Source organism: Rhamphochromis sp. 'chilingali' (genome assembly GCF_963969265.1).
Source record: "Rhamphochromis sp. 'chilingali' genome assembly, chromosome: 9".
NCBI classification, from domain to species: domain Eukaryota; kingdom Metazoa; phylum Chordata; class Actinopteri; order Cichliformes; family Cichlidae; genus Rhamphochromis; species Rhamphochromis sp. 'chilingali'.
Window position 1 is genome coordinate 32798287 of NC_137936.1, and position 25060 is coordinate 32823346.

At 39.4% G+C, this 25060-nt stretch overlaps 1 protein-coding gene across 1 annotated transcript; it reads right to left on the reverse strand.

Moving 5' to 3' along the window:
• Positions 1-315: 315 nt before the first annotated feature.
• Positions 316-1986, reverse strand: kcna3a (potassium voltage-gated channel, shaker-related subfamily, member 3a; the record flags this gene model as incomplete). The annotated part of the gene is made up of 1 exon (XM_080892044.1): positions 316-1986. Exon 1 carries the CDS (start codon positions 1864-1866, stop codon positions 316-318), a length of 1551 nt encoding a protein of 516 aa, XP_080748170.1. The 5' UTR covers positions 1867-1986.
• Between the last annotated feature and the right edge of the window lie 23074 nt (positions 1987-25060).

Sequence of the window (25060 nt, forward strand, 5' to 3'; positions counted from 1 at the left end):
TTTTTTTTTTTATTGTTATTATTTCCTCTGATTTGAAGCAAACACTTTTCTGTGCGTGATTTTTTTTCCTTTTTTTGCTCAGGTTAATACTTGTTGATCACGGAGAAACACTGAAAACAGAAAAATCTTCACTGAAGTATTTTTGTATCGTTTCCATTTGCTTTGGTGCAAATAAAATAAAGATTAATACCTTGTTAAAACAGAAGTTTACAGCTTTCATCCACAGATATGGACTGACACGTTACGAGTGGCTATATAAAAATATTATAGGTACTGTCTCATCATGCTTCATAAATGATCCATGGCGGGGTTCATTTACACGTCTGTGAAGATCTTTTTGATGTTCACGCAGTTCTGGTTGTTTTCGGTGGTGAAGTTGGGTTGTTTGAACGCACTGTTGATGCCCTCCTCTATCACCATGTACTCTGACTTGCTGAGAGATGAGGAGCTGCACGACCTCCTCAGCTCCTCTGAGGGGAGGTGCTCACAGCTACCTGTAGTGTGATACTGTGGGTACTCCTCTCCATCAGTCTCTCTGTGGTAAAAGTAGTTGAAGTTGGACACAATCACTGGCACGGGTAAGGCAATGGTTAGCACGCCTGCTATTGCGCACAGAGAGCCCACTATTTTACCACCAATAGTGACCGGATGCATGTCCCCATAACCAACTGTGGTCATGGTGACAACTGCCCACCAAAACGCATCTGGTATGCTGGAGAAACTTGAAGTGGGGTCGTCTGCTTCTGCAAAGTAAACTGCACTGGAGAAGAGAATAACTCCGATAAAAAGAAAAAATATGAGCAAGCCAAGCTCCCTCATGCTGGCCTTGAGGGTCTGTCCCAAAATCTGAAGTCCTTTTGAGTGTCGGGAGAGCTTAAAAATACGAAAGACCCTCACCAATCTTATCACCCTCAGGATGGCGAGGGACATCGCCTGCTGACCGCCGTTGGTTTGCCTCTCGGCCAGCTCTGTCCCCAGAGTGATAAAGTAGGGGATTATGGCGACGATATCAATGATATTCATTATGTTTTTGGAAAAGGTAGTTTTGCTGGGACAGGCAAAAAACCTGACCAGCAACTCGAAAGAAAACCATATAATGCACAACGTTTCGATGACAAAGAAAGGGTCTGTGAATGGACTTGACGTGAAGGGAGCAGTGCCATTAACTGCGGGTGCCACTGTGGCTTGGTCTCTGTCATCCCGGAATTCCGGCAGAGTCTCCATACAGAAAATAACAATTGAAATTAAAATAACAAGCACTGAAACGATGGCTATCCCTCTTGCTGGCCCAGAGCTTTCAGGGTACTCAAACAAAAGCCAAACCTGCTTCTGAAAATCATTTTTGGGGAGGATGCGCTCCTCTTCTTTTATAAACCCTTCATCCTCGCGGAATTTCTCCATGGCCTCCTCACCGAGTTGGTAAAACCTGATCTCCTCTGAGAAAATATCAATGGGAACGTTAACAGGTCTCCGTATGCGCCCTCCTGACTGGTAGTAGTAGAGGATGGCATCAAAGCTTGGTCTGTTCCTGTCGAAAAAGTACTCGTTTCTCAGTGGGTCAAAGTAGCGCATCCTTTTCCTCGGGTCCCCCAATAGCGTGTCTGGGAACTGGCTGAAAGTTTTCAGTTGCGTCTCGAAACGTAAACCAGAAATGTTGATGACCACCCTCTCGCAGCATCCCTGGCGACTGCGCTCATATCTGTCCACCGACAGGTGAGGCGCTGAGAGCACGGCGGACTCCTCCAGCATGTTTTCCACCGTCATGACGCCCTTCTCCTCGGCATAACCCCGGTTGTCAGACTCGTTGCGTCCCCTGTGTTCCGCTGACGCGTGCGGAAGGATCACGCTGGAGGTCTGGTCATCCATACAGGTGGTTTTCAGTCTGGAGGAGCAGGGTGCGCCACGCCACTCCCAGCCAAAGCTTACAGCTTTGGAGAGTTGAGGCCGACGCCAGTTACAGCTCCTCCAACCATCACCTATCTCTGCCTATCCACACGCTGAAGCGCTGCACTCCCCTCGGGCTTTTTTTTCCAAACACGCCGACACCCACCCACAGCGCGCATATGTCTGACATACGTCCACCACCCGCCCAATCGGAAATTAACTTGACACTTAATGTCGAGCACCCAACCCTTGTGTGGCGAGCCGAAAACACTTGATGAAATCAGATCCACACCTGTTAGATCCAAGTTTTATTCTTACGCTGTGAGCTCGTGCGAACCCGTTATTATCTTTATCACGTGGGAATGACAACAAATCAGCACGCCTGCCAGTTCCCTTTTAGCAAAAATAACATAAAGGGCACGAATCCAAAATGTATGCGATTCACCTCCAACACAAATGCAAAAAAAGAAAATCATAGAGGAAAGCAAAGTCCTCGTTCTAATCTTCAATTGAATCTTATTTGTCCTCTTTTCCAACAAAAACAAAACAAAACAAGTGTTGTTAGATACAGCTTCACTTTTCCAACAGAAATGACATCATAAGGATTTCGATAATCAACCGAAACAGAGGGATGTACCGGGGCAACTAGATACGTGCCGTTTTCAAGCAGCGCAGAAAATGAAATTCTTGCATTTCTGCCATGTGTCTTCTTTCTTGTTGAGGAGATGTTGCTCTCCATGGTGCTGAAAACAAGCGCGCCCCAGTTGGTAAATCTATGCGCGCGCTCTTTATCAGCACTCAGCTGAGTTTATTACGTGCTCAATTTGTGTGTATTCGTTTATAGATAGCACATAAGCTCCAGGATCAGTCATCTCATTTCCACTCGAAACGAGTGCCCTCACACACACACACACACACACACACACACACACACACACACACACACACACACACACACACACACACACACACACACACACACACACAGAGAGAGAGAGAGAGAGAGAGAGAGAGACTTGCCATGTGTGCCATGTGTTGATAGAATCGCCTCAAAGAAGAGTCTGAGTGTCAGTCTTTGTTACGGCTGCGATTAATGACGAAAATGCAAAATCAGTGTTGTTTCTAATTCATCCTGACAGGCTTCATCAAAGGAGTCTGTCACCGTCTGTGGTTTAGGATGACAAGCAGGGTTAATGAGGTCAAATGGGATTCAAGGCTAATGCACAATGCACCCTTTTGTTGTTCTGCCATTCTAGGTTTTCATTTCAACATGTGAACACCAAAGGAAAAGCTGAGCCTCTCTTCTCCCCAAATGCGGCAACATCTAGTACTCTACTACGAACATACTTTAGAAAATCCTCTTAAAGCGGATGACACTGATCCAAAAAACCTACTGACCACCACTGCTTGGGAGGTGGGGGAGTGGGGGGACATCATAATATAAAAAAGACAAGTGGTATAGTTCTGTAGTAATGAATTTATCAAGTTTTAGAAAAAAAAAATCAGCTTATTTATCTTTTTAAGTAGATGTCTAAGAACAACAGTACCATTAATTCTCTTTTGTGAGGACCTGGAAGTAACACATTTCCCGAAGAAGGGCCTTTTCTTTTCTCCAAAGAAAATCTTGACTTGCCATGAAATATCCATTCTGCGTAATAGATCTAACAGTGTCTAACTGTTTTTTTCAAAGACCCACCTACCCCATAGATCAAGGCTTAATAAGATTTTTTTAAGAACCCAATTGGCACAACAGTCATGATACTTGTCTGTTTGTATTAATGGTAGTATGTATAAGCTAAGAAATAAATTACACCAAGGTGCAAAAATATTAATAACACAAAGGTATAACATTTTTGCCCCCAAAGTGTGGAAGCAAACAGAACAGCCTTAATGATGGTGCACATACACATTTTGTTCATTCTTAAAACACACACTGTCATGCCCAAAGTGATCAATAAAAAAGCAGAGTTACTTAACTTATTGACACTTGGCTGGTGTGTTTGTGACCATGTGATCATGCAGGTCACAAACAGCACCGCCATTTCTCCAAGTCAGTATCTCAGTTCTGGACACCCTCCTTTGTCCTTATGACTTTACATCATCCTCAGTCCAATATCAATCTTATCGCCTCTTCTTTGCAGGTCAGAATAAAATGACCCCCCTTTGACCCTTCTTGATCAAATATCTTGATCCAGCTTTGTACTACTTTCCACACTGACAGAAACCCTACTTCTTACTAATCTCTCATATTCTACAGCAACAGACTGCAACATCTGAAGAGCATTTCATTTTAAAAATCATAGTTCAATACAGCAATTATGCTGTAGAACAGCGGTCCCCAACCTTTTTTGCGCCACAGACTGGTTTATGCCCGACAATATTTTCATGGACCGGCCTTTAAGGTGTCGGGGATAAATACAACAAAATAAAACTAGTACCGGTACCGAAAAAAAGAAAATTTATTCATAACACACGTGAAAAGACCAAGGAAAACCGAGTAAACGATAAAAACGATAACAAAATAACGCTGAAAACCGATAAAAACCCAGAAAACCATATATTTCACACCTGAGCCTCAACTCTCGCGGCCCGGTACCAAACGACTTATGGACCGGTACCGGTCCGAGGCCCGGGGGTTGGGGACCGCTGCTGTAGAACACACAGTTATACACAGTTATTTCATTTAAATAGCTTTAACGTTACTAACATTTATTGTGAAAATGAAATAATAAAGTGACTCACTTTACCATTTCATGCTCTAGTTCTGATTGCAGACATTTAATAAATGTCAATACAAGTCAGCAAACACAGAGTCCTGATGTAGAATTTAGACAGTCAAAGATAACAACAAACAAACAAACAAACAAATAAAAAGAACAATAAATCTTTTAGCTGATTTTCCTTGGCCACTTTACATGGAGCCCAATAATGAACCATTGATTTAATTTATAGTGAAAACAATGCGTGTCTGTGGTTCCCATTACCTAGAAGAATTATCTGACAGGGCCTCAAATAAAAAAATGTTTGATAGCATATGAAACATTTTGATATGTGAAAAAACAATGCATAACAGAGAAGATATCAGTCCAACCTGATGTCAATGTAATGACAGGACCCCTAACCTGATCCAGATTTCACATTAGCGCTGATTCCAGCTTCCCAAATCTGAGGATTTATAGCTTTTTATATCTATTTTACTGTCTTTGACTTTTAGACAGGTAGTTGGAGAAAGTCGGAAATCTGAAAACACATACTTGGAGTGTGGGAAAAATTGACAGGCTAAAGAAAATGAAAGAAAAATAATTAATAAATGTATCAAGAAAGTGTTTAGTAAGTTGATAAGCAGTGGCTATAATCATCTACTTACAACAAAAATTATACTATGCTAATAAGAGGGAACATACTAAGAAGACTTTCCACAACCTGCTATACCACTACTATATATATATATACAGTGATGAGGATGATTATTGTGGGAATGCTCATCTAGGGCTTAAAGATAGAGTCATGAATAGACGTTGTTTTGCTTCTTTATTTAATTTAAAAAGAATAAAAGTGGAGTGCTGCGGGGCGGAACTTCACGTGGCTTTATTTTATATAACTGAATTTCTTGAAGTCTGGTCATGTTTAAGTAATTTTAGTGTAATCTCTAGTTACACCAATTCACTCCCACTCTACTGTTAATAACGTGCACATAAATTTGATTAAAAAAATTATCCTTTCCAGCAAGAATATCATGCTGCTATTAAAAGTCTCCCAGTGGTTGCAAATCAGTGCGCATGGGAAGTTTTGTCTGGGTCTTTGTCTCCATGGCAACAAAACATCAAGTGTTTTGTAAAAAGACAAGGAGTTAAGTTGAAGAAGTTACATAACTTCCGGTCCGACTCGTGCAGGAGCGGGTGGACCGAGAGTTTTTTTTTTTTTTTTTTCTACATTCCCACTGAGGGATGAACACATTACATATCAGAACTGAAAGGAGCCGGTCTGTTTGCATGTAACGCAAGTGCATTTTTTAACTGCAAGGCCACTTATTAAATGCAAATGAACCAGTTTAACATGAAAACACAGACATAAAGTTTCAACCCAGGACAGGAGAATCACTTGGACTTAAAAATAAATGCCCATTAAACCAGCTTTTGGCTTTTGACCCTGTGAGAAAAAAACAAAACACGTTATGGTGGGAGTAGCAAAGTTGGTTGTTTATATACAGGAAAAGTCATTTCCTGATTGCATTGTTTACGAAAGACAAAGAAAAATTAATAAAAATAAACTTTAATTAATAAATTCACCTTCAGATGCCATCACTAAAATAGCCAAGCTGTCAGACAATTTTTAAAACTGTCAACACTGCAGGAGGTTTGTCGTCTTTAACTTAAAGCCAAGAATTCTTGGTAGATTTTAGATATGTTCTGCACATGCTTATTTCCAATATCACATGCATTTATAAACGCTTAATAGCATTTCTATTCCACAAAGTCACTCGCTTAATTTTCCAAGCCCTCTATCTATTGGCTGCCTGCTGAGAATAAAACAGACCTATTATGTATCCAAACCTCTGGAGCTGAAATCCGCTAAAGATAGCCTTTTATCAGTCTGGGAAGTTAGAAAATGACTTATTAACTCTGGTGGAAGCTGGAATTTTAAGTGACAATACAAATGATATTTTGTGTCTGGTCTGAAGGAGAATTTAATATAATAATCCCTTCCCAGAGATCATAACTGCATTTTTCATTCTTCAACATTGTCGACGGTGTCAGAGGAAAAGGAGGATGGTTTTCATCAGAAGTGACAGTGCTTGGACTGCTCTTTGAGTAATGAGGACCGAGGCTTTTTTCTAACTGTTCAGTCTGGTTCACAGGCTCACACTGGTAGATCAATAGAGGCAGGGAGAGAGAGAGACCAGCATCTATCGATCAGTGGTGCATTGGCTGCGATCCCGCACAGAATCATCGAGCATTCACACTGTCCATTGACACAGCTATCATAAGTCACAGTGAAGGTCGAGGTCATAAATAATGCAACAATGCTTTTCTTACCACAGTTTTGAGCAGCCACACAAGGGGTTAAATGCGGACTGGAACTGCTTGTTCCCCTGTCAGTCCATATCAAAAAAGCACTACGACAAATTCAATCTGATCAACTTCAGGCAGTTAATATGTCATAATCATAAGCTATCAAATACTAAAATGGCAAACCTGTTTACTGATAAGCAAAAATATTGTGTCCACCGTGTCTATGTTTCTGCTTATGCTGCCTTCATAGCTACCAACATCTTTATCTAAACCATTCCTTTGACCTTGCATAGTATGAAATGGACCAAGTCCATGCAACAGTACATGAATGCTGGTGAAGAGTTAACATTGTTGCTAGAAATATCTACCATCTGTTGTTCCTGAGGTGGCCCATTAGCTCTCCTACAGGGGACTCTTTGCCTTATGTGCTGGGCTACTGAAGGAAAAAACCCTCACTGGCTCTCTGTCATTCAGTGTTTGTCCTCTGCCTCCGTGTGTTTTAAAGTGATTGTAAACAAGGATGAAGTATGTGATGACATCTCTTGGACAGAGCATGTCGGGTGTCGCAGATTAAGAAGTGGCGATGCTCTCCTCAGTCGTCCTCCCACTCTCATTATATCATCTTTGAAGATTAGGTCAAGCTGGTACATTTGCTGGCTACGAGGCAGCTTACCAGATTTCTGGCTGAGTTTGTGCAACTTTTCTTTAAAGGTATCTTGCTGTGAAAGCTTGATGAGAATAAGTGTGCTCTTCTTTTCCTGCTTATTTAAAGGTTCTGTCATCCTAATACACTTTACGAGTTGTTGAATCTGATCAATGACGTTCACAGTTCGTATCGAGAACCATTCACCATCCATTCTGAAAACCTTGGGTGTGAAAAACTATTTACTTTGGAGTCTTGACTCAGTACTTGGATTGCCATATTTACAACTGTTCCTACCAATCGCTCTTAACCTCCTAGGACCTGGTGTCCACATATGTGGGGATCACATTTTGGGTTGTCTAGACCAAAATACTACATTTTGCTCTACAAGGGCCTGATATCCACTTACGAGGACATTATACTGCCACTGTTCTATTCAAATTTTAAACAAATATCCTCATATGAGAATCTCATTTTTCTCAGAAACAAAAATTAGGTAAAAAAAAAAAAATCTGGTAATTCTTTGTTTTTACATTCATCAGGTGCCAATCAGCCCAGATATCAAAGAGAACTTTAAAATGCATACCATGGAAGAGTTCGGGTCTTAGGAAGTTAAGCTGTTTTGCTTTTTAACTGTTTCTCTCTTGCATAGGATCTCAGGTCGATTGAGCCAGTTTTAGTTAATCAGCTCTGCTGCCATGAGGCCAATTATGACTTGATCAGTTTTGACCACGATCTGGTGCCAAGCTCAGGGGTCAAAGGTTTCTCTAATTCTCTACAGTTTGGGATAAAGAGACGAAACCTTTTAGCTAAGTTAATGATGTAGTCTGGTACTATTTGTGAATCTTTCCAAAAATGCTTTCTGTTAGCCCCGAGGCTTATAATTTCTTTAGTTTATTGCTCACAATAACAGAGCTTGGTGCAGGCACAGTGAACTCACTTACCTATGAATACACAATAAGGTTTTCTAAGTCATTCACATAACTCTCTTGCACTGGGTCCAGAGTGATGGACAATGGTTCATCCCAAACAACACCTTCTGACATATTGTTTATAGTACTGTCTCTTCAGGTCTAAGGCCACCATCTAGAAAAAAAGACTAGACTCTAATTAAGTTGGATAATAAAAAACTTTTTTTTATTAAAGCAATATTAGTCATGTCACCCTGGAGATTATACCTCACATCAGTAAACGTTTTTAATGATACTCTTTGTTTTTTATCTCCATTTTGTTCTCTGTATTTTACCACCTTGTCACTGCATTTTTATCTTTACTAGCATGGAAGTTATCACAAATCCGATCAAATGCAATCTTATCTGTTTGTCAAAAGTTAGAAACCCATTGTGGGCTGTTGTGTGCTGATCTCAATTCTGTGAGTGCCACTGAAAAAGCTGCAAATACAAAAATTTTGGAATCTGAAATTCGAGTGACCATCATCAATTCCTATATTTATACTAAACATGCTTTTCCTTCCTGAAACTTCGAATAGATAAAGTGAACTAGGATCCTTTATTGTACACAGGACTGCATCTCTCACTCTTTCCTTTTAACTCATCCATATTATAGAGTCCGCACTTTGCTTCGATGACCTTGAGGTTTCTTTGGTTTTCAAGCTTTTTCAGTTGCTGATGTGCGTCAGTGGCTGCCTCCGTTTCAATTTCAACTCTCTTTGGAGGTAACTGTGCAGCTGTCTGTGGTCTCTTAGCTGAAACACTTGAGGACACTGAGGGATGGTCTCAGCCATGGCCGAGTGCGGTGGCTTTGGGGCTGTGGATCTTTATATGGATCTAGCATATTCAGTGAAACGCCATGTGTTCTTTCGCTTTAGCATCAAATTCCTTTGAGTTCATAGTCAGGATTCTCACAGTCACTTTAGAGAAGCCATGTTTTTATGTCCCAGTGGTCATTACCATTAACATGTTATGGCTTTCTCTACCGATTTATTGTGATATTTTTTGTCTTTTCCAAGCTTTGATCAAAATTCGGTGTCCTATGATTTGTAGTAATGCTTGCTAATTATTGTGAATATAACAAAGACACTTAAAGAAAGACCAATCTCACAAATCACACCAAAAACTATAGAAATTAAGCAACTTAAAAAAACAACAAAATCAATTTTAGAATACAATTTTATTTATTATTTATAATACTATTAATTTAGAACAATATGGAAAATTGATGTACACTTCTTCTGTTGCCATGGCAACACATATAAGTAAGTCTTACTCTTGTAAATTGGTCTAAAGATGCCAGTCCATGACATGGCAGACAGATGGATAATCACACTATTACAGCCCACCCACAGCTTATTTAATACCCCCAGTTAACCTAGCATATACAGGGAGTGCAGAATTATTAGGCAAATGAGTATTTTGTCCACATCATCCTCTTCATGCATGTTGTCTTACTCCAAGCTGTATAGGCTCGAAAGCCTGCTACCAATTAAGCATATTAGGTGATGTGCATCTCTGTAATGAGAAGGGGTGTGGTCTAATGACATCAACACCCTATATCAGGTGTGCATAATTATTAGGCAACGTCCTTTCCTTTGGTAAAATGGGTCAAAAGAAGGACTTGACAGGCTCAGAAAAGTCAAAAATAGTGAGATATCTTGCAGAGGGATGCAGCAGTCTCAAAATTGCAAAGCTTCTGAAGCGTGATCATCGAACAATCAAGCGTTTCATTCAAAATAGTCAACAGGGTCGCAAGAAGTGTGTGGAAAAACCAAGGTGCAAAATAACTGCCCATGAACTGAGAAAAGTCAAGCGTGCAGCTGCCAAGATGCCACTTGCCACCAGTTTGGCCATATTTCAGAGCTGCAACATCACTGGAGTGCCCAAAAGCACAAGGTGTGCAATACTCAGAGACATGGCCAAGGTAAGAAAGGATGAAAGACGACCACCACTGAACAAGACACACAAGCTGAAACGTCAAGACTGGGCCAAGAAATATCTCAAGACTGGTTTTTCTAAGGTTTTATGGACTGATGAAATGAGAGTGAGTCTTGATGGGCCAGATGGATGGGTCCGTGGCTGGATTGGTAAAGGCAGAGAGCTCCAGTCCGACTCAGACGCCAGCAAGGTGGAGGTGGAGTACTGGTTTGGGCTGGTATGATGAGCTTGTGGGGCCTTTTCGGGTTGAGGATGGAGTCAAGCTCAACTCCCAGTCCTACTGCCAGTTTCTGGAAGACACCTTCTTCAAGCAGTGGTACAGGAAGAAGTCTGCATCCTTCAAGAAAAACATGATTTTCATGCAGGACAATGCTCCATCACACGCATCCAAGTACTCCACAGCGTGGCTGGCAAGAAAGGGTATAAAAGAAGAAAAACTAATGACATGGCCACCTTGTTCACCTGATCTGAACCCCATTGAGAACCTGTGGTCCATCATCAAATGTGAGATTTACAAGGAGTGAAAACAGTACACCTCTCTGAACAGTGTCTGGGAGGCTGTGGTTGCTGCTGCACGCAATGTTGATGGTGAACAGATCAAAACACTGACAGAATCCATGGATGGCAGGCTTTTGAGTGTCCTTGCAAAGAAAGGTGGCTATATTGGTCGCTGATTTGTTTTTGTTTTGTTTTTGAATGTCAGAAATGTATATTTGTGAATGTGGAGATGTTATATTGGTTTCACTGGTAAAAATAAATAATTGAAATGGGTATATATTTGTTTTTTGTTAAGTTGCCTAATAATTGTGCACAGTAATAGTCACCTGCGCACACACAGATATCCCCCTAAAATAGCTAAAACTAAAAACAAACTAAAAACTACTTCCAAAAACATTCAGCTTTGATATTAATGAGTTTTTTGGGTTCATTGAGAACATGGTTGTTGTTCAATAATAAAATTATTCCTCAAAAATACAACTTGCCTAATAATTCTGCACTCCCTGTATTGTAGGTTTGAACTTAGAACCTTCTTTCTGTGATGTGATAGTGCTAACCACAGCAACTAATCCATGTTGAACATACTGTAGTTTCAATAAGGTCGTAATAGTGGAAACAATAGTGGCAATACATGTCAACTGTACTTTGAGAACCTTGATGCTAAGAATTTTGCATTATACATGCTGTATGCTTCTGTAAGTCTGCCTCACTGGCAAGGAATTGCGAGCAGCTACCATTTCAGCAATGCATAAAACAAGTGTGACACATACGGAGGACAACAAGTGAACTCGGCTTCACATTAATTCATGTGCCTTAATGTCATGGTGTTGCACTTTGAAAACAAACACTGAACGCATAAACATTACCAGTGCATACATATATAGGACTTAATGATGTGGATTACACACATGCATGCAAACAAAAGCAGACAGAGACCAGTAAACTCAGCCTTTCCCAAATAAAATTAAAGGTTTGTACAGAAACGCAAATCCCATAACTCAACTGATGAATGACAAATACTTGTGATTAGCATCATCTGACCTTTAACACAGACAGCACCAAATATGAATTTCTATCAGGCTCCAAGGCACAGTTGCAAGCAGCAGCCATGCTGTCCACAGGGATATGACTTAATGTCATCCAAATATAAAAGATTACAGCGGTAGTCATGGATGTGAAACAATACATGTTCTGTTGCTATTCCAAACTTCATCCCTGCAGTGACGTGTGAACGTCTTGGGTAAGAAAGAAGTCACATTCTGGAGAAAAATATCCAGCCCGCTTGATTAGAGGTCCCTGCTGAGAAACTCTGCCCGTCTATGACACCCTCCACCGTAATGGATTGATAGGGCTACAGAGAATGACCCCCCTGAGCACTGGCCTATTGCTTTATGCTTACCTCACACAAGTTAGTTCTCAATAACAAAGAGACCACAGGCATGGCTTGGATGCTAATAAAGTCACTTTGATTGATTGTTGACTGAGTTTGGTCGTATATTTTGCGAACAGGTTGTTTAAGGTGGAGCTATGACTAACAGAATTAACAGTGATGGGTCTCGGATTAACTGCCATACACATGTGTTGTGTTTAATAGCTGTTTTATACATGAAACATCATCATAACTATTATTACTTTCTATGTATGCTTTGTTTGGCTTAAGACTATGATTATGTCTGACTTTAAAGATTCAATCCACTATAATGCAAAGCAGGCAATTCTAATATTTGAGAAGATGAAATTACTGATTATTGCTGCATTAAATGGAGCAATACAGGAGCACAAAAATTCTGTACCTACAATTCCAACAGGTACGATTCAGGATTTGATCAACAAGTCATCACTATCATGCCGACATACTTGTAATTCTTTTTTATTTGTATTTGATAATTTCTTAATATTAGGCTGTGCGATTACTGCACATTATCAAGCTTGCATCTCCCTGAAAGAAGTCGGCGTGAGAGACATCTTTGAAGTGAGAACCACAGTTTGTAAGGAGCAGATGGGCTGACTAATGTAACTCCTGACTGGTGCTGTGTGTCTCACTGCCAAATCACACTGAGAGATGGCAGAACGGCTCATTTGGGAATGTAGCAGGCTGCAGCAGGAATCACCAGGAAAGAGGGGAGCAAGAGCTCAATTAAATTGGTTATCACAATAAACAACACCCAGCATATGCTTATTTAATCGCTGTCTTTTTGGCTGCAGACTCACTTCTCTTGTTTATGTGACAATTTGATATTGTTTCTGAATGCCAGAAGATGTGGAAATCTCCATGTACCTCTGCACAAGAACACTGATGCAAAACATCCTTAAGAGGAAGCATTTCATTGAAAGTGTGGGTGGCTTTACACATGAACTGAAATGTAGATAGTCTAACCAATATATTAGCTTCAGGCTTGAAGTAACCCAGAATTCACACTAGGTTTCTACTATCCAGACTTTCAATATGAAATCTGCCTTCATAATTACATTTCAGCTTTTTAAACATTTTAATTTTCACACTAGAGATGTATACACAGATTTAAGCACCACTAAAACAATTACTGCTGGTGCTATTGTTGCGACATAGCTAAATTCATCCACCATTTACTCTGTGATGTAGAGAGTAATTAAGCAGTTAACACTGGCTTACAAAATGTTTCCTCTAGTTTTACAAATAAACAGATATAAAGGTAATCACCAATGTCACTGCTTAAGGGCAATTTAGAAAATACATGTAAAATTTTATATTCCAAAATGAATGTGCTGTAAAACAATGCTATTTGTCAGTAGGATAAATAGTTATATGAAGAGATAAAGATATGTACTGATGTCTACAGTCTATAGCCATGTTTCAGGCCACTCTTAGATTTTTTTTTTTGCCAGACTAGTTGCCAGAGTTAAAATTAGCATGCTTAGACTCAACAAACCACCACTGTAATAGGCTACATTGCGTGACCATACATTGTCTGCATGCAAATTTCAGTATACATCATTAAATATCCAACACTACCATTACCAATTTACAAAATGCCCATAATAGCATAATGCTACTGGCAATATTACAGGGAAAACAAAGTATTCACGGGGTTTTAATTAGTCCTGTAAAAATCTAAGCACAAATGTATTGCTTTGAGGTGATCATGTAGTGCCAATCAAATACACTTGATTAACTGATCATTACCAAGCATAAACATCTCTGTAAAACAACAACAAAAACAAACAAACCAAAAAAAAAAAGAAATAAAACAAACAAAAAAATCCTAAAGGCTATATGTCAGACTCAAATCACCTCTGTTAGCATGTTAATGTTAAAGTTCATAACATCCAAATAATCTTTTCCCTGAAAGAAACAAAATAGCATGGATTGGAAAGTTGCATTTGAACCAACCACTGCTTCTTAGAGAGCCCTGCAAGGGATAATGGTGAAAAGAAAAGATGAACTTTTGCGAGATCTCCGCTACTTTTTGATAGTTCTGTTTCTGTCCGTACAGAAGGGCCCACGGAGTAGATATGGAGGAGGATTTAAAGCGTTTCCCGCAGTCAAGAGAGGTCTCACAAGAGGACATCATGCACATGCAACAAGACAAAGCTACGGAGGCCCGCAAGGGACACTGTAGAAAAAAAAATGAAGATGAACTTTTGCGAGATCTTGCAAAAGTTCATCTTTAGTTTTTCTTCTCCAACTGTCAAGCACGGTCTTGGAGGGATGACGATTTAGGCTTGTTCGGTAGCCTTTTGAGTCAAATGTGCCCACAAACCTAAATGAAAGATTGGCTGAAATTCCTGCACAATGATGTGAGAGGCTGACAACGTCTCACTTCATAGTGAGAGACAAGTAAAAAAATTACTTTACGCAATTGCTGCCTTATAAGCCACTCAGTTATGGGGATTTACTTAATTTCTCTGCATAGACTCCTGTGAAAACTTTCTACATCGCAGGAATGTATATCAGCGACAATTTTATATTCTGTCAGTATTTTTGTGGCCAGTTTTAACATAGATTGCTCACTTTTCTGGATAGTTTTTGTAAAAATGTAAGACAATTAGACTGGTGCTACATCTAGGGCTGTCATCAGGAGAATTAGACTCCAACCTCAATATGTTAGACATTTTGGACCAAACTGCTGTGTTTTCTTGTCATTTGTGATTTTTCCATTTATTTACAGGAGAAGAAAATAGGAAACGGGCCAAAAATAGAAAATACATGTGCTGGATCTGGCCAAGTCAAGCTAATATCATTGTGCAGACAGGTGGTGGCATAGCTTTGATGGTATTTAGGTTTTCCTTGTAGTAACCATGGTAACCACTGTAAAAATAAAAAAGGGGAGGGGGGGGGATCCCAGTGCTTCAATGATGCAATGGGATTTTGCCAGCCCAGTATTCCAGGCTGTGAAATTAACACACTGAGATTAAATTTCACAGCCTGCTGCCCACTACACACTGTTCTCCAAGCAGCTGAATCCCCACATGTACACACACACACACAATGCTTTTGTTTACACATAGGTAGGAAGATATGTAAAGCAGGATTAGCGATATCCTACATATTTGACTGCGTGATTTACAATCCATATATATATATATATATATACTGTATGGGATGCTTCCATAAATGCAAACAAAGATCACCCACATAGTGTCATGAATGAAAACAGAAACACACATACTGTCACCATGCTGAAGTATCACCGAAATAACAACCCCACGACTGCAGTTAATGATGTGGCTGTCTGCTATAGATGTTTTCCAATCAAATTCTCCTCTGGAGCCCTAGGTGGAGAAGATTCTTATTATGTACCTGCCACTTGTGATTCACTGTCTCAGCACTGGTACATTGACAGGAACATCATTTATACTCCAGTTATTCCACGCTGACACGTGCCGCCGATTGAGAAAGGGCTGTATAGATTAGAGTTGTCTGAAGAAAAAAAAAAAAATCATCTTTTAGTGTAATTCTGTTTTACTAGCTACTGGCTTCAGTAAAAAAAAGTCAAAGAACACATGTAGGCAAATAATGACAGGTTTTAAAAACAACCTCAGATTAGCTGAACTAATTTAGAAGAGAAAACCAAACCAACTGTAAAATTATTACCCCAAGCAAGTGTCATCTTTCACAGTTTATACTTCAGTTCTTCTGTACTGGTTTTGCAGTGGCATTCAAAGTGCTCTAAAAGCAGACAGAAGTCTCTAGAAAGGGATTTAAAAACAAATGGGAAACAAACAAAAGATAAAACAAAAGCAAAACACAAACGAAAAGCAGAAACACTGACACAGAAGCACACCTGTAGTGCTGTTGTAATGTAGTAATAAACTGGAAGTGGTCCCAAAAGTAAAAATATGCAATACAGGCACCAACACATTACAAAGTTTTTCATTTAGCGAGTACAGTTTGACTGTCATTGTAACTAAATGGGCCCAAAGGCTTAATAAAAATGAGGGAAGAGGGAAAAGGCTTTCAGACATGTGGGGTATGATGATATGCACAAGTCAGGCTAGGCTGGGGACAAGCACTGCAATTTAGTTTAGGCTATAAATGCTGTGAAACCAAGACTAGTTTAATTTTTGTTCACCTCCAAAGGCTTAGAAGAGTTCTTGCAATGCACTACTGAACAGTAAGCCTCATGCTCTTAAACCTCATCTTTGTGTTTTGAATCCTTGGAATAGCCCCTTAATATATCTGGTCCTATTGTGCCATTGTACACAATATGAGTAAAGATTACTGGCAATTTATGAGATTGTAGCACTTACAGGATTACAGGATTTTTGCATTATTGTGGTGAACTAATACACTGTCCTTAATCTGTACATTCCATCAATACATATTTCCAATAGCATTTCCAGAAAATCCATTATGTTATGACCTTGATTTACAATATCAGATATTACCATAAAGAATTAATAATTCAATTACTGTACATCAGATTGCATACCCTATAGATTAATACTGGATATACAGTAATGTGGGTCAAGATTTACAAAAAGATCAGAGATAATGATCCAAGTTGCAAAAGTTGCACATCTACATTTATTTTCACCTTTAAATTAGGTGACAAAAGGAAATGAATATTTAAGAATGTGAAATGAAATATATACTGAAATACATTCCCTGGAAAACTGTCCAAAACATCAGAATTTAGTTAAAAAATAATTAAAATTACATTCAAGTCCAATAATCTTTATTTAGACTGACTGCTTCCCTATGTCAGTAACCACTGACTACTTCAACAGCTTCACATAGGTCCAAGGATGTGAGACTGAAGCCGCATATCGGTGATGACAGCGACAGCATCCCCGCATGACTCTAGGTTGCAGGACCATTTACCTTCCCCGGCATCAGTTTGCATTGAAATATTTGCTGATAGTGCTGTAAGAGGATGGCTGAGGCAATGATCCAGGTCAGTGGAGATGATGACAGTGCCTGGGCACAGCTGTGGGAAAAGACCCAGTGAACGACCCATCCAGTGTTATTTAAAAAGAAATGCACAATATATTATTTAAAAAAACAGAGTGTAACGAAGTACAAATTCAATTAGCATATTTATAAGTATTTATTTCTACCAGTGATGTAAAGGTGAAAAATGTACAAAGTTTACAACACAGTTCAGAGGACAGATCACCTAAGTGTTTGATCTTATTTTGCACACTGAGCGGAAAGGTGTGAACCATCCCTCTGAACCACACTGTAATTTTCAGGGGTTATTACTGTTAACAAACCATAACAATCAAATCCAATCATCCCACATTCAGAGTAGGCTCCCCTTCATTTCTTTTTAATGGTAATGGATGAGCAATTCATCCTTTCTAAAAATCCAAACAAAAGCAAACAAAGCAGAAAGCTTTATGAGGACAGACTTCAAAGCGTGAGTTCTCATTAGACATGTTATGCCTTTGAAGAGCCAGCAATCCTCAGTGCAAAATCACAGATGGATATCTCTAAAAGCTCTGTTTTTGCCTCCCACTGGGGTTCCTGTAATTATAAACACATGAGCTGAAAGTGTTGTTTTTGCCTTTAAAAATGTAGCATATTTAGAACAAAGTGTTGTTCTGTGTGTCGGTATACTATCAATGACCTGTAGAATCAATTCCTGTACTGACACTTTGCTACTGAAAGCCAAAGTGTAGCTATAAATCCTGTTGAACTCTATTTATTTGCTCCATTAAGGGGTTCTGTACTTGTACTAAATCATGTTGCAATGATTTAATGTGAGGAAAATAGGGCAGTTTGGTGAAACTACTTATAAGAATGGTTTCCAGTTACCATCAGCATCATAACTCATTGAAAAATATTACACTGTGACTCAATATCAAATTCAACCCTGTAATATCCAGTTTTTAGTTTTATTGTCACTCCTTTCTTGGATTCTCTCTAAGTTCTGTTTTTGTCTCCACCAACTCCTGATGTATTTGAAGCATGAGTGCATTCTATGATCTCTAGTTTGGTGTCTTACTGCCTGTATGTGTGTAGTTATCAAGATCAACTGAAATCAGATTAAAACATACCGAGTTTTATATTTTAATATCTTTATTCTAGATTCTATACAATACTTTAGTTATTATTCTATGTTCCATTTAATATCTTATGTCCTATGTTTCAACATAGAGTAGTGTCTCAATTCCATTGTATTTAAGGTGACAATAAATTCAGTTCAATTCGATTCAGTTCAATTCAGTGTATTTAGTGTGGTTACTTCGTGGTTCTTCCACAGCTATATACTCCATATGTTCACTATGTAGATACTGACTTTTACTGGCTGCTGTGATCATGGCTGAACATAGATGTGGAATTCAAAAAAAGCTCAGTTAAGCTGAGTGAAGCTCCAGATTTGGTGTTATTGTGCATATCTGTAGGTCCATCATTGCAAGCGATCCCTTTCACGTTATTGTTACAATATTTTTTCACTATGAAATTTTGACTTCAGCTAAATTATAAGGTTGGGCAAATTATCCATCACCCTCCCAGTTGTACTGCATCAACTGAGTAATTGGTCATTATATACGCCCAGACACACCAAAATACAGCATTGAAAGGGAAAAAAAAAAACCATCTGTGAAGAAAGAATTGTTTCACATTTCAGAGAAAACATTTTCATCCTGCTGCTCCTTGGCAGGTAGCTCCATGCCCTCCTGGGTTTTAATTGCACCTTAGAACACATATGCATCAACACTACAACGAGCGGGTGGAGGGAGGTTTGGAGTCTTCTCCCACCCCCATTCTCTGCGGCCTGCTGGAGCGGGAGGGCTAGTAGGAGGAGTTGGCCGTCCGACTGCGGTCTGGGGTGTGGGGCCTCCCTGCTGCTGCGGAGTCGGGGTGGTCTGCCTCTCCCCACCGCAGGGAAAAGGGTAGCACCACCTGGGTCTGGGTGCAATTCCCCCCTCCAGGGGCAAGGGTACCTAGACCCGGTTTGTAGAGTACGCTTGGGGAGTGTGATTGTGTGTACAGCGTCTCTTTATGTCTGTCTCCACGTTGGTTGAGTGTGGAGTGAGTGCATATGAGAGCATGAGGGTGGGAATGGATGTTTGTGTCTGTGTGTGCCTGTATGTCTGTGTCTATATGTCAGGTTGGGTATCAGACGCCACCTCTCTGGGGACACCTCAGGCCCTCCAAGGTTTGGAGGCCTATCTCCACCCACCACCACTTCCCCTGCCAGTGGCGGACTCCCTCAGGTGTCGGTGTGTTGGTGGTTCTTTGTGTCTGGTGGTGGGCGTCCGGGTACACACCGGCTCACTCCTTGGCGGCCGCTTGTCGGGGCCTGGGGCCTGGGGCTCGCTCGGGCCCCTTTGGAGGTGGGGTTCCCCCGGCCTCTCGGCCTGGGGCTCGGTCACTCAGGCACAGCTGGGGGCCGGCGGAGCTCACGGGCGCGTCACTGCAACTCCCCCTGACTTCTGCTCCGCGGCTGCTGGGCGAGCCCTCATCTGGGACTCTCCTCAGCTCTTACTGGAACAGTGGCGCGGCTGCCCCTCTGTTGGTCTTCCATGGTCTCTTGTGTTCTGGGGGCCTCTGGATGTCTGGAGTTTTGATCTCCTCCATACCCGCTTCACACCCTGGAGGACGGGGCTGTGGCCCCCCCCCACACTCCCTAGCAGATCATTACATGGAGAAACCTTTGGAATGCAAGCATGCTGATCCACACAGGTATGCACACATGGGTATTCACAGACGCGGACTAAAGCTTTCTTGGCTGCTGCCTCAAAGCACACTGTGCGCTGTCTATCTTGCGTGCTGCACAATATCGTTTATTATTTAGTAAATATTGATATCTATGACTAGCTAGTTTATTGTGATGGTGCTTTGTTTTCTCTATTATTATGTTACTCTTTGTTGTTTGCTGTCTCCTCTGTTTGTTTTTTTTGTTTGTTTGTTTTTTTTTCTTCTCCATACAGGTGACCCAGGAGTTCTTTTTTTTTTTCTCTCTCTTCCCCCCCCTTCTCACCGTCTCTTCTCCCCTTTGGTTTTCTTTCTTTCTCTCCCCCTCTTTCTCTCATTCATTCCCCCTGTCCTATTTATTAAAAAAAAAAAAAAAAAAAAAAAATGACAAAGGATGAACTGAAGCTCTGCCATCACGTAATGTCGCATACTGCTGTTTCTGATGTCATTTAAAAAAAAAAAAAAAAAAAAAAAGAAAACATTTTCATCCTCCTTTCTTAACTTGCTATCAATATGGAGACTTATTACACTTTCTTACTTACATTTCTTAGAGAAACAGGCTGCATTTAACCTGGACTGGTCATCTAGCTCAGTATCAACACTGATCTCATTCTCTAAGGAAATACTTCTTTCATATCCAACTAAAAACTTAAGAAATAACAAACAAAGGCAAGACTCTCAAATGATCACAGAATTAGCAGTTCCAGATTAGAGAGACATTCCTAAGTCAATGTGTGCTGTTTTGGTACAGACTAGCCAATCTAATTATTTACATAATGTTGTCTGTATAATTCTGTGAGTTTAATTAGGACCTCCATTAAAGCAAATTGCTTAAGTTTAATTTGTGCAATGCCCCAGGCAGCATGAAATCAAATTAAAAATATTATAGATGCTTTTTGAATTATTTTGTACACATCTGCACAAAGTTAAGCCTGTAGTGTTTGGTACTTTTAGAAATGGAATCTTTATTACAGTTTTAAATATTGGATTTAACAATCAATTTTAAAAAAAATACAGTCATACATCATAAAAACAGATTTTTTTTAATGAAAAATTTTATGGGACTCTTTACAGGACTCCCATGATTCATTATTCCACTGCTTGTAGAGCCACCTTTAGCAGCAATAACTGAGCTTAACTAAGGTGAACTCTGAACACTGTAACTGAGTTTTGCTAGCATTTTGTTAGCATCCTATTTCCATGGGTTGAATTCTGGATGTGCAACTGCAACACCTCGACTCTTCTTTTTCAGCCATTCTGTTGCAGATGTATTGGTGTGCTTGGAATATTTTTCCTGTTGCATGGCCCAATTTGGCCTAAACCTTAGCTGCCACACAGATGATCTAGGAATTGATTCTCAAATACTTTGATATGCCGAGGATTGTTTTGTGATTGCAAAACAATCCCAAAGTTCTTGCAAGTTCTTGGGGTAAATTTACTAGAATGTAAATTCCTGGGAAGGGAGTGTTGTGTTAGCACACACACACCTCTGCTTTTATAGAGGTGGTCACACTTGCTGATGCCCAATTACTTGTAAATGCCTCTGAGTGCTACTTGTCCTAATTCCTATGGAAGCAGTAAGGGTGTACTTGATTTTTCGCAGTACTTCACATAATCATGTGAAAATTTTCTTTTTCACACTGGTGTAAGTATTTTCAGGATAATTCCAAGTTGCTGTGGTGTTAAAGATGAGATGTGTATTTTGGTTTTTGGTAAACAAACAGCTAAGATGTAATATTATAATTCCCATAGCCTCCACTTTGTTATTTTCAATGAAATATACAGTATTTGTCCAGATATGATCAAACATGAGAAGTGTCGGGCTCATTTACTGGAGCGAGCAGAGCTTGCAGTTTTCACACAGATACAGTAATTCATGCACACAATGAAGACAGAAAAAAGTGACATATTTATTCAAAAACATCCGCTCCGACTTTATATGTGTCACATTTGATACCGCTCACATTTGTTCTCTCAGCACATCTCACTAAACAAACAAGTAAGAGATATTGGACACAGTGGCTGCTCATGCCACACCAAAGGGAGGTCTCACTCCTTCCTGCCTGTGCAATTGCCTTAGCTCAATGATTTATGAAAAGGAGAACAATCTGCACACAGATGGGACATAGATATAAATATTCTGATCAGTCAGAAGAAGGCCAGAGTACACTTGTATTAGCTCAGGTGATCTATAACTCAAAGGGAATTTGAACTATGCTGGATTCAAGTACAAAGAAAAGTCCACCAGTAAATGGTTGAAAAATAAAGGGAAAATGCAAAAAAACAAAAAAGTTCTGAACCATCAAGTTAATCAGTCATACTTAAGATGTAATTTTTAATATATCCTCAATCAAAACTGAGAAATAATTCTTAAGATTTTATTATGATTTTTCTTTATTTTCTTCAGGCTATTTGATTGTATGTGGTGGAAGTTGGGACAGTTTGTTTGTCATGGCAGTTGTTTACTACCAACACCTGATCCAGCCGGCAGATTGCTGGGCCAAAACGGCAGCAGATTATTTTCCCCCTGATGTTTCCCTGGCGAATTAGAGCCAATTTTATGTGATGAAAAACCCTTCGAAAGCAAGATGCTCATTACACTGTTTTATTGATTTTAACAGTAAAGTCAAGTAAGCTTAAACTGTAAATCAGCTAGCAAGACTTTACTGGACGATGCTGTCAGAAATCGATGGATCTATTGAATGTCTGATACAATCAGCTGAATCTGTTTGCATCTAGCACCAGTGAACTCAAACTGACACTAAGCTGTGACAGTGGTCAAAAGTATGCCTGGTACAGTCTCAAGGGAGGCAAAAGGAAAAGCTTTGGATTCTCATTAGAACAATGTTGACATTTTTATACTATATATATATATATATATATATATATATATATATATATATATATATATATATATATATTTTTTTTTTTTTTTTTTTTTTTTTTTTTTTTTTTTTTCATAATTTGTCATGTGGATTCAGACTGAATTTTATTTGTGAATCACTGTCCTTTGATTAGTGGAGAGAGACTGACAGTGTGCTATGCCATCCATTGATTTTTACTTCCACCACACTGTGTCCTACATACTACATCCCATATTACATTGCACTCCTCTGAGACTGGGTGCAGCACGAAAAGCATGCAGCTGTCTATATATAGTCATCATTATTATGCAGCAATACCTGAGTATGAATAAAGCCTTTGTTCAAAGGTAAGTAACCTATAAAGCTGTCAATTTCTGAACACTCAACTGCATCATCTGACGCGCTCCTCTGCATATCTAGATCTGGTCAGATCATAATAAATTCTAGCCTAGGACTGCCACAAAGATGAAGTCAGTCATGTCTTCAGGGCTTCATTCTGCATGCCATACTACTGCTGCTGATTCTGCTGTTGCTGCTGCTGCTGACATTTTCTTTTCTACCAAAATTCCTTGTAATATGATCTTGGCAAAACTCCTTAACAAACAAAACGTAATTAACAAATTTTGAGTTCTCCAATAGCAATATAGTGTTACGCTATACATTTACTCTCACGTATATTGACAGGCTTAGAAACAGATGACATAATCAAAAGGAATGTTATCGGCATGAAAATCTAAGTGTCAAAAGGTTTTATTGGCATCTTATATAAATTACTAAAAACTATTTCAAAAGGACTTAAAGAAATCCCTATGATTCAGTAGAGTGTGACATACTCCTCTGCAATTAACATCAAAACCTGTAACATCCTAATTCAAATTAAAGACTAAATAAAAGTAGAATAACTGCAGAAAACCATCAAGTTATAACTATACATACTAAACAATGACACCATGAATCCACAGGAGGGCAGCAGATAGGTTTTACTAACTCAACAGTCCCTCACACTCCTGGAAGACTGATGATGTATTCTTGCTATCTTGTTCTCAGAAGCAGCGCTGCTGGACTGAAACAGACATGAGAAAGATCATTTCAAAATGACATCAAAAGCTTGGAAATGCTTTTAATCATAACCCTTTCCCATGTGGAAAAGTGACCCACCAACCTCAGCGTATATTAGGAATATTTAAACTGAGAGTCTGCTCACCGCAGCCTTAGAGCTCAGGATGTTTAAAAGCAAGGACACAAATGTAACGCTGAGCATGCTACACAAAGGTGCAGTGGAATTTATGCAATGTGAACTGACTGAGTAATAACACCTGTTTGGATATCCTTTATGTTCCAGAAGGTTACAGTGTACATTCAGGACCACTGAGACACCAACAACTGACCAGAGATAATGAGAACTCATAAATCATCTACGTTACATCTAGTTTTTAAGAACATACATTTCTCCAACTGGGTCTGCAGCCATGTTGACTATCATGTAATACAGAATGGACACATCTGGTGTCCAGATTGCCAAATATTTGGGAGCTATCTTGTGTATTTATTTTTCATGGTACACGTGAGCCTAATTAAGTTTAGTTGCATGACATCAAGAACAAAAAGTAAAAATGGATTCAGTGCCATATGTTTAGGAAAGAACCCCCAATAATAAAGTTAAATAACGTGCTTAACAGATTTCAGGGTTTTTTTTAGCTACTTTTGAGTTTCACAGTTTGTGTCATGAGACATAAATATGAATAAATATATGTATTTTCATAGTGAATCTTATTTGTGTGCATGGTAGTGATTTTTCTGTTTGTAATACAACAGTTTTCACATATACTGACAACTAATAATGTTATTTTCTTATTACTATGAACTGAAATTGATTTAGCTTGACTAAAGCTTTACCTTAGGTATGACATTTGTTAGAAGGAGCTGTCCTAGCTGAAAGTTTTCTGGTGATCAACACACATTTCAGAACTCCCTCGGGTATTTTATTGAAGTATATATTTTTATTTAGAATTATAGACCTGGCAGTGTTCAGAAGTACAACCCAGTTTTCCCAAAACGTTGGATGTTTTCAGAAATCTGAATAAAAACAGAATGCAAACATTTGAAAACCATTTAAGCATCTTAACTAATTAAAGATGGCA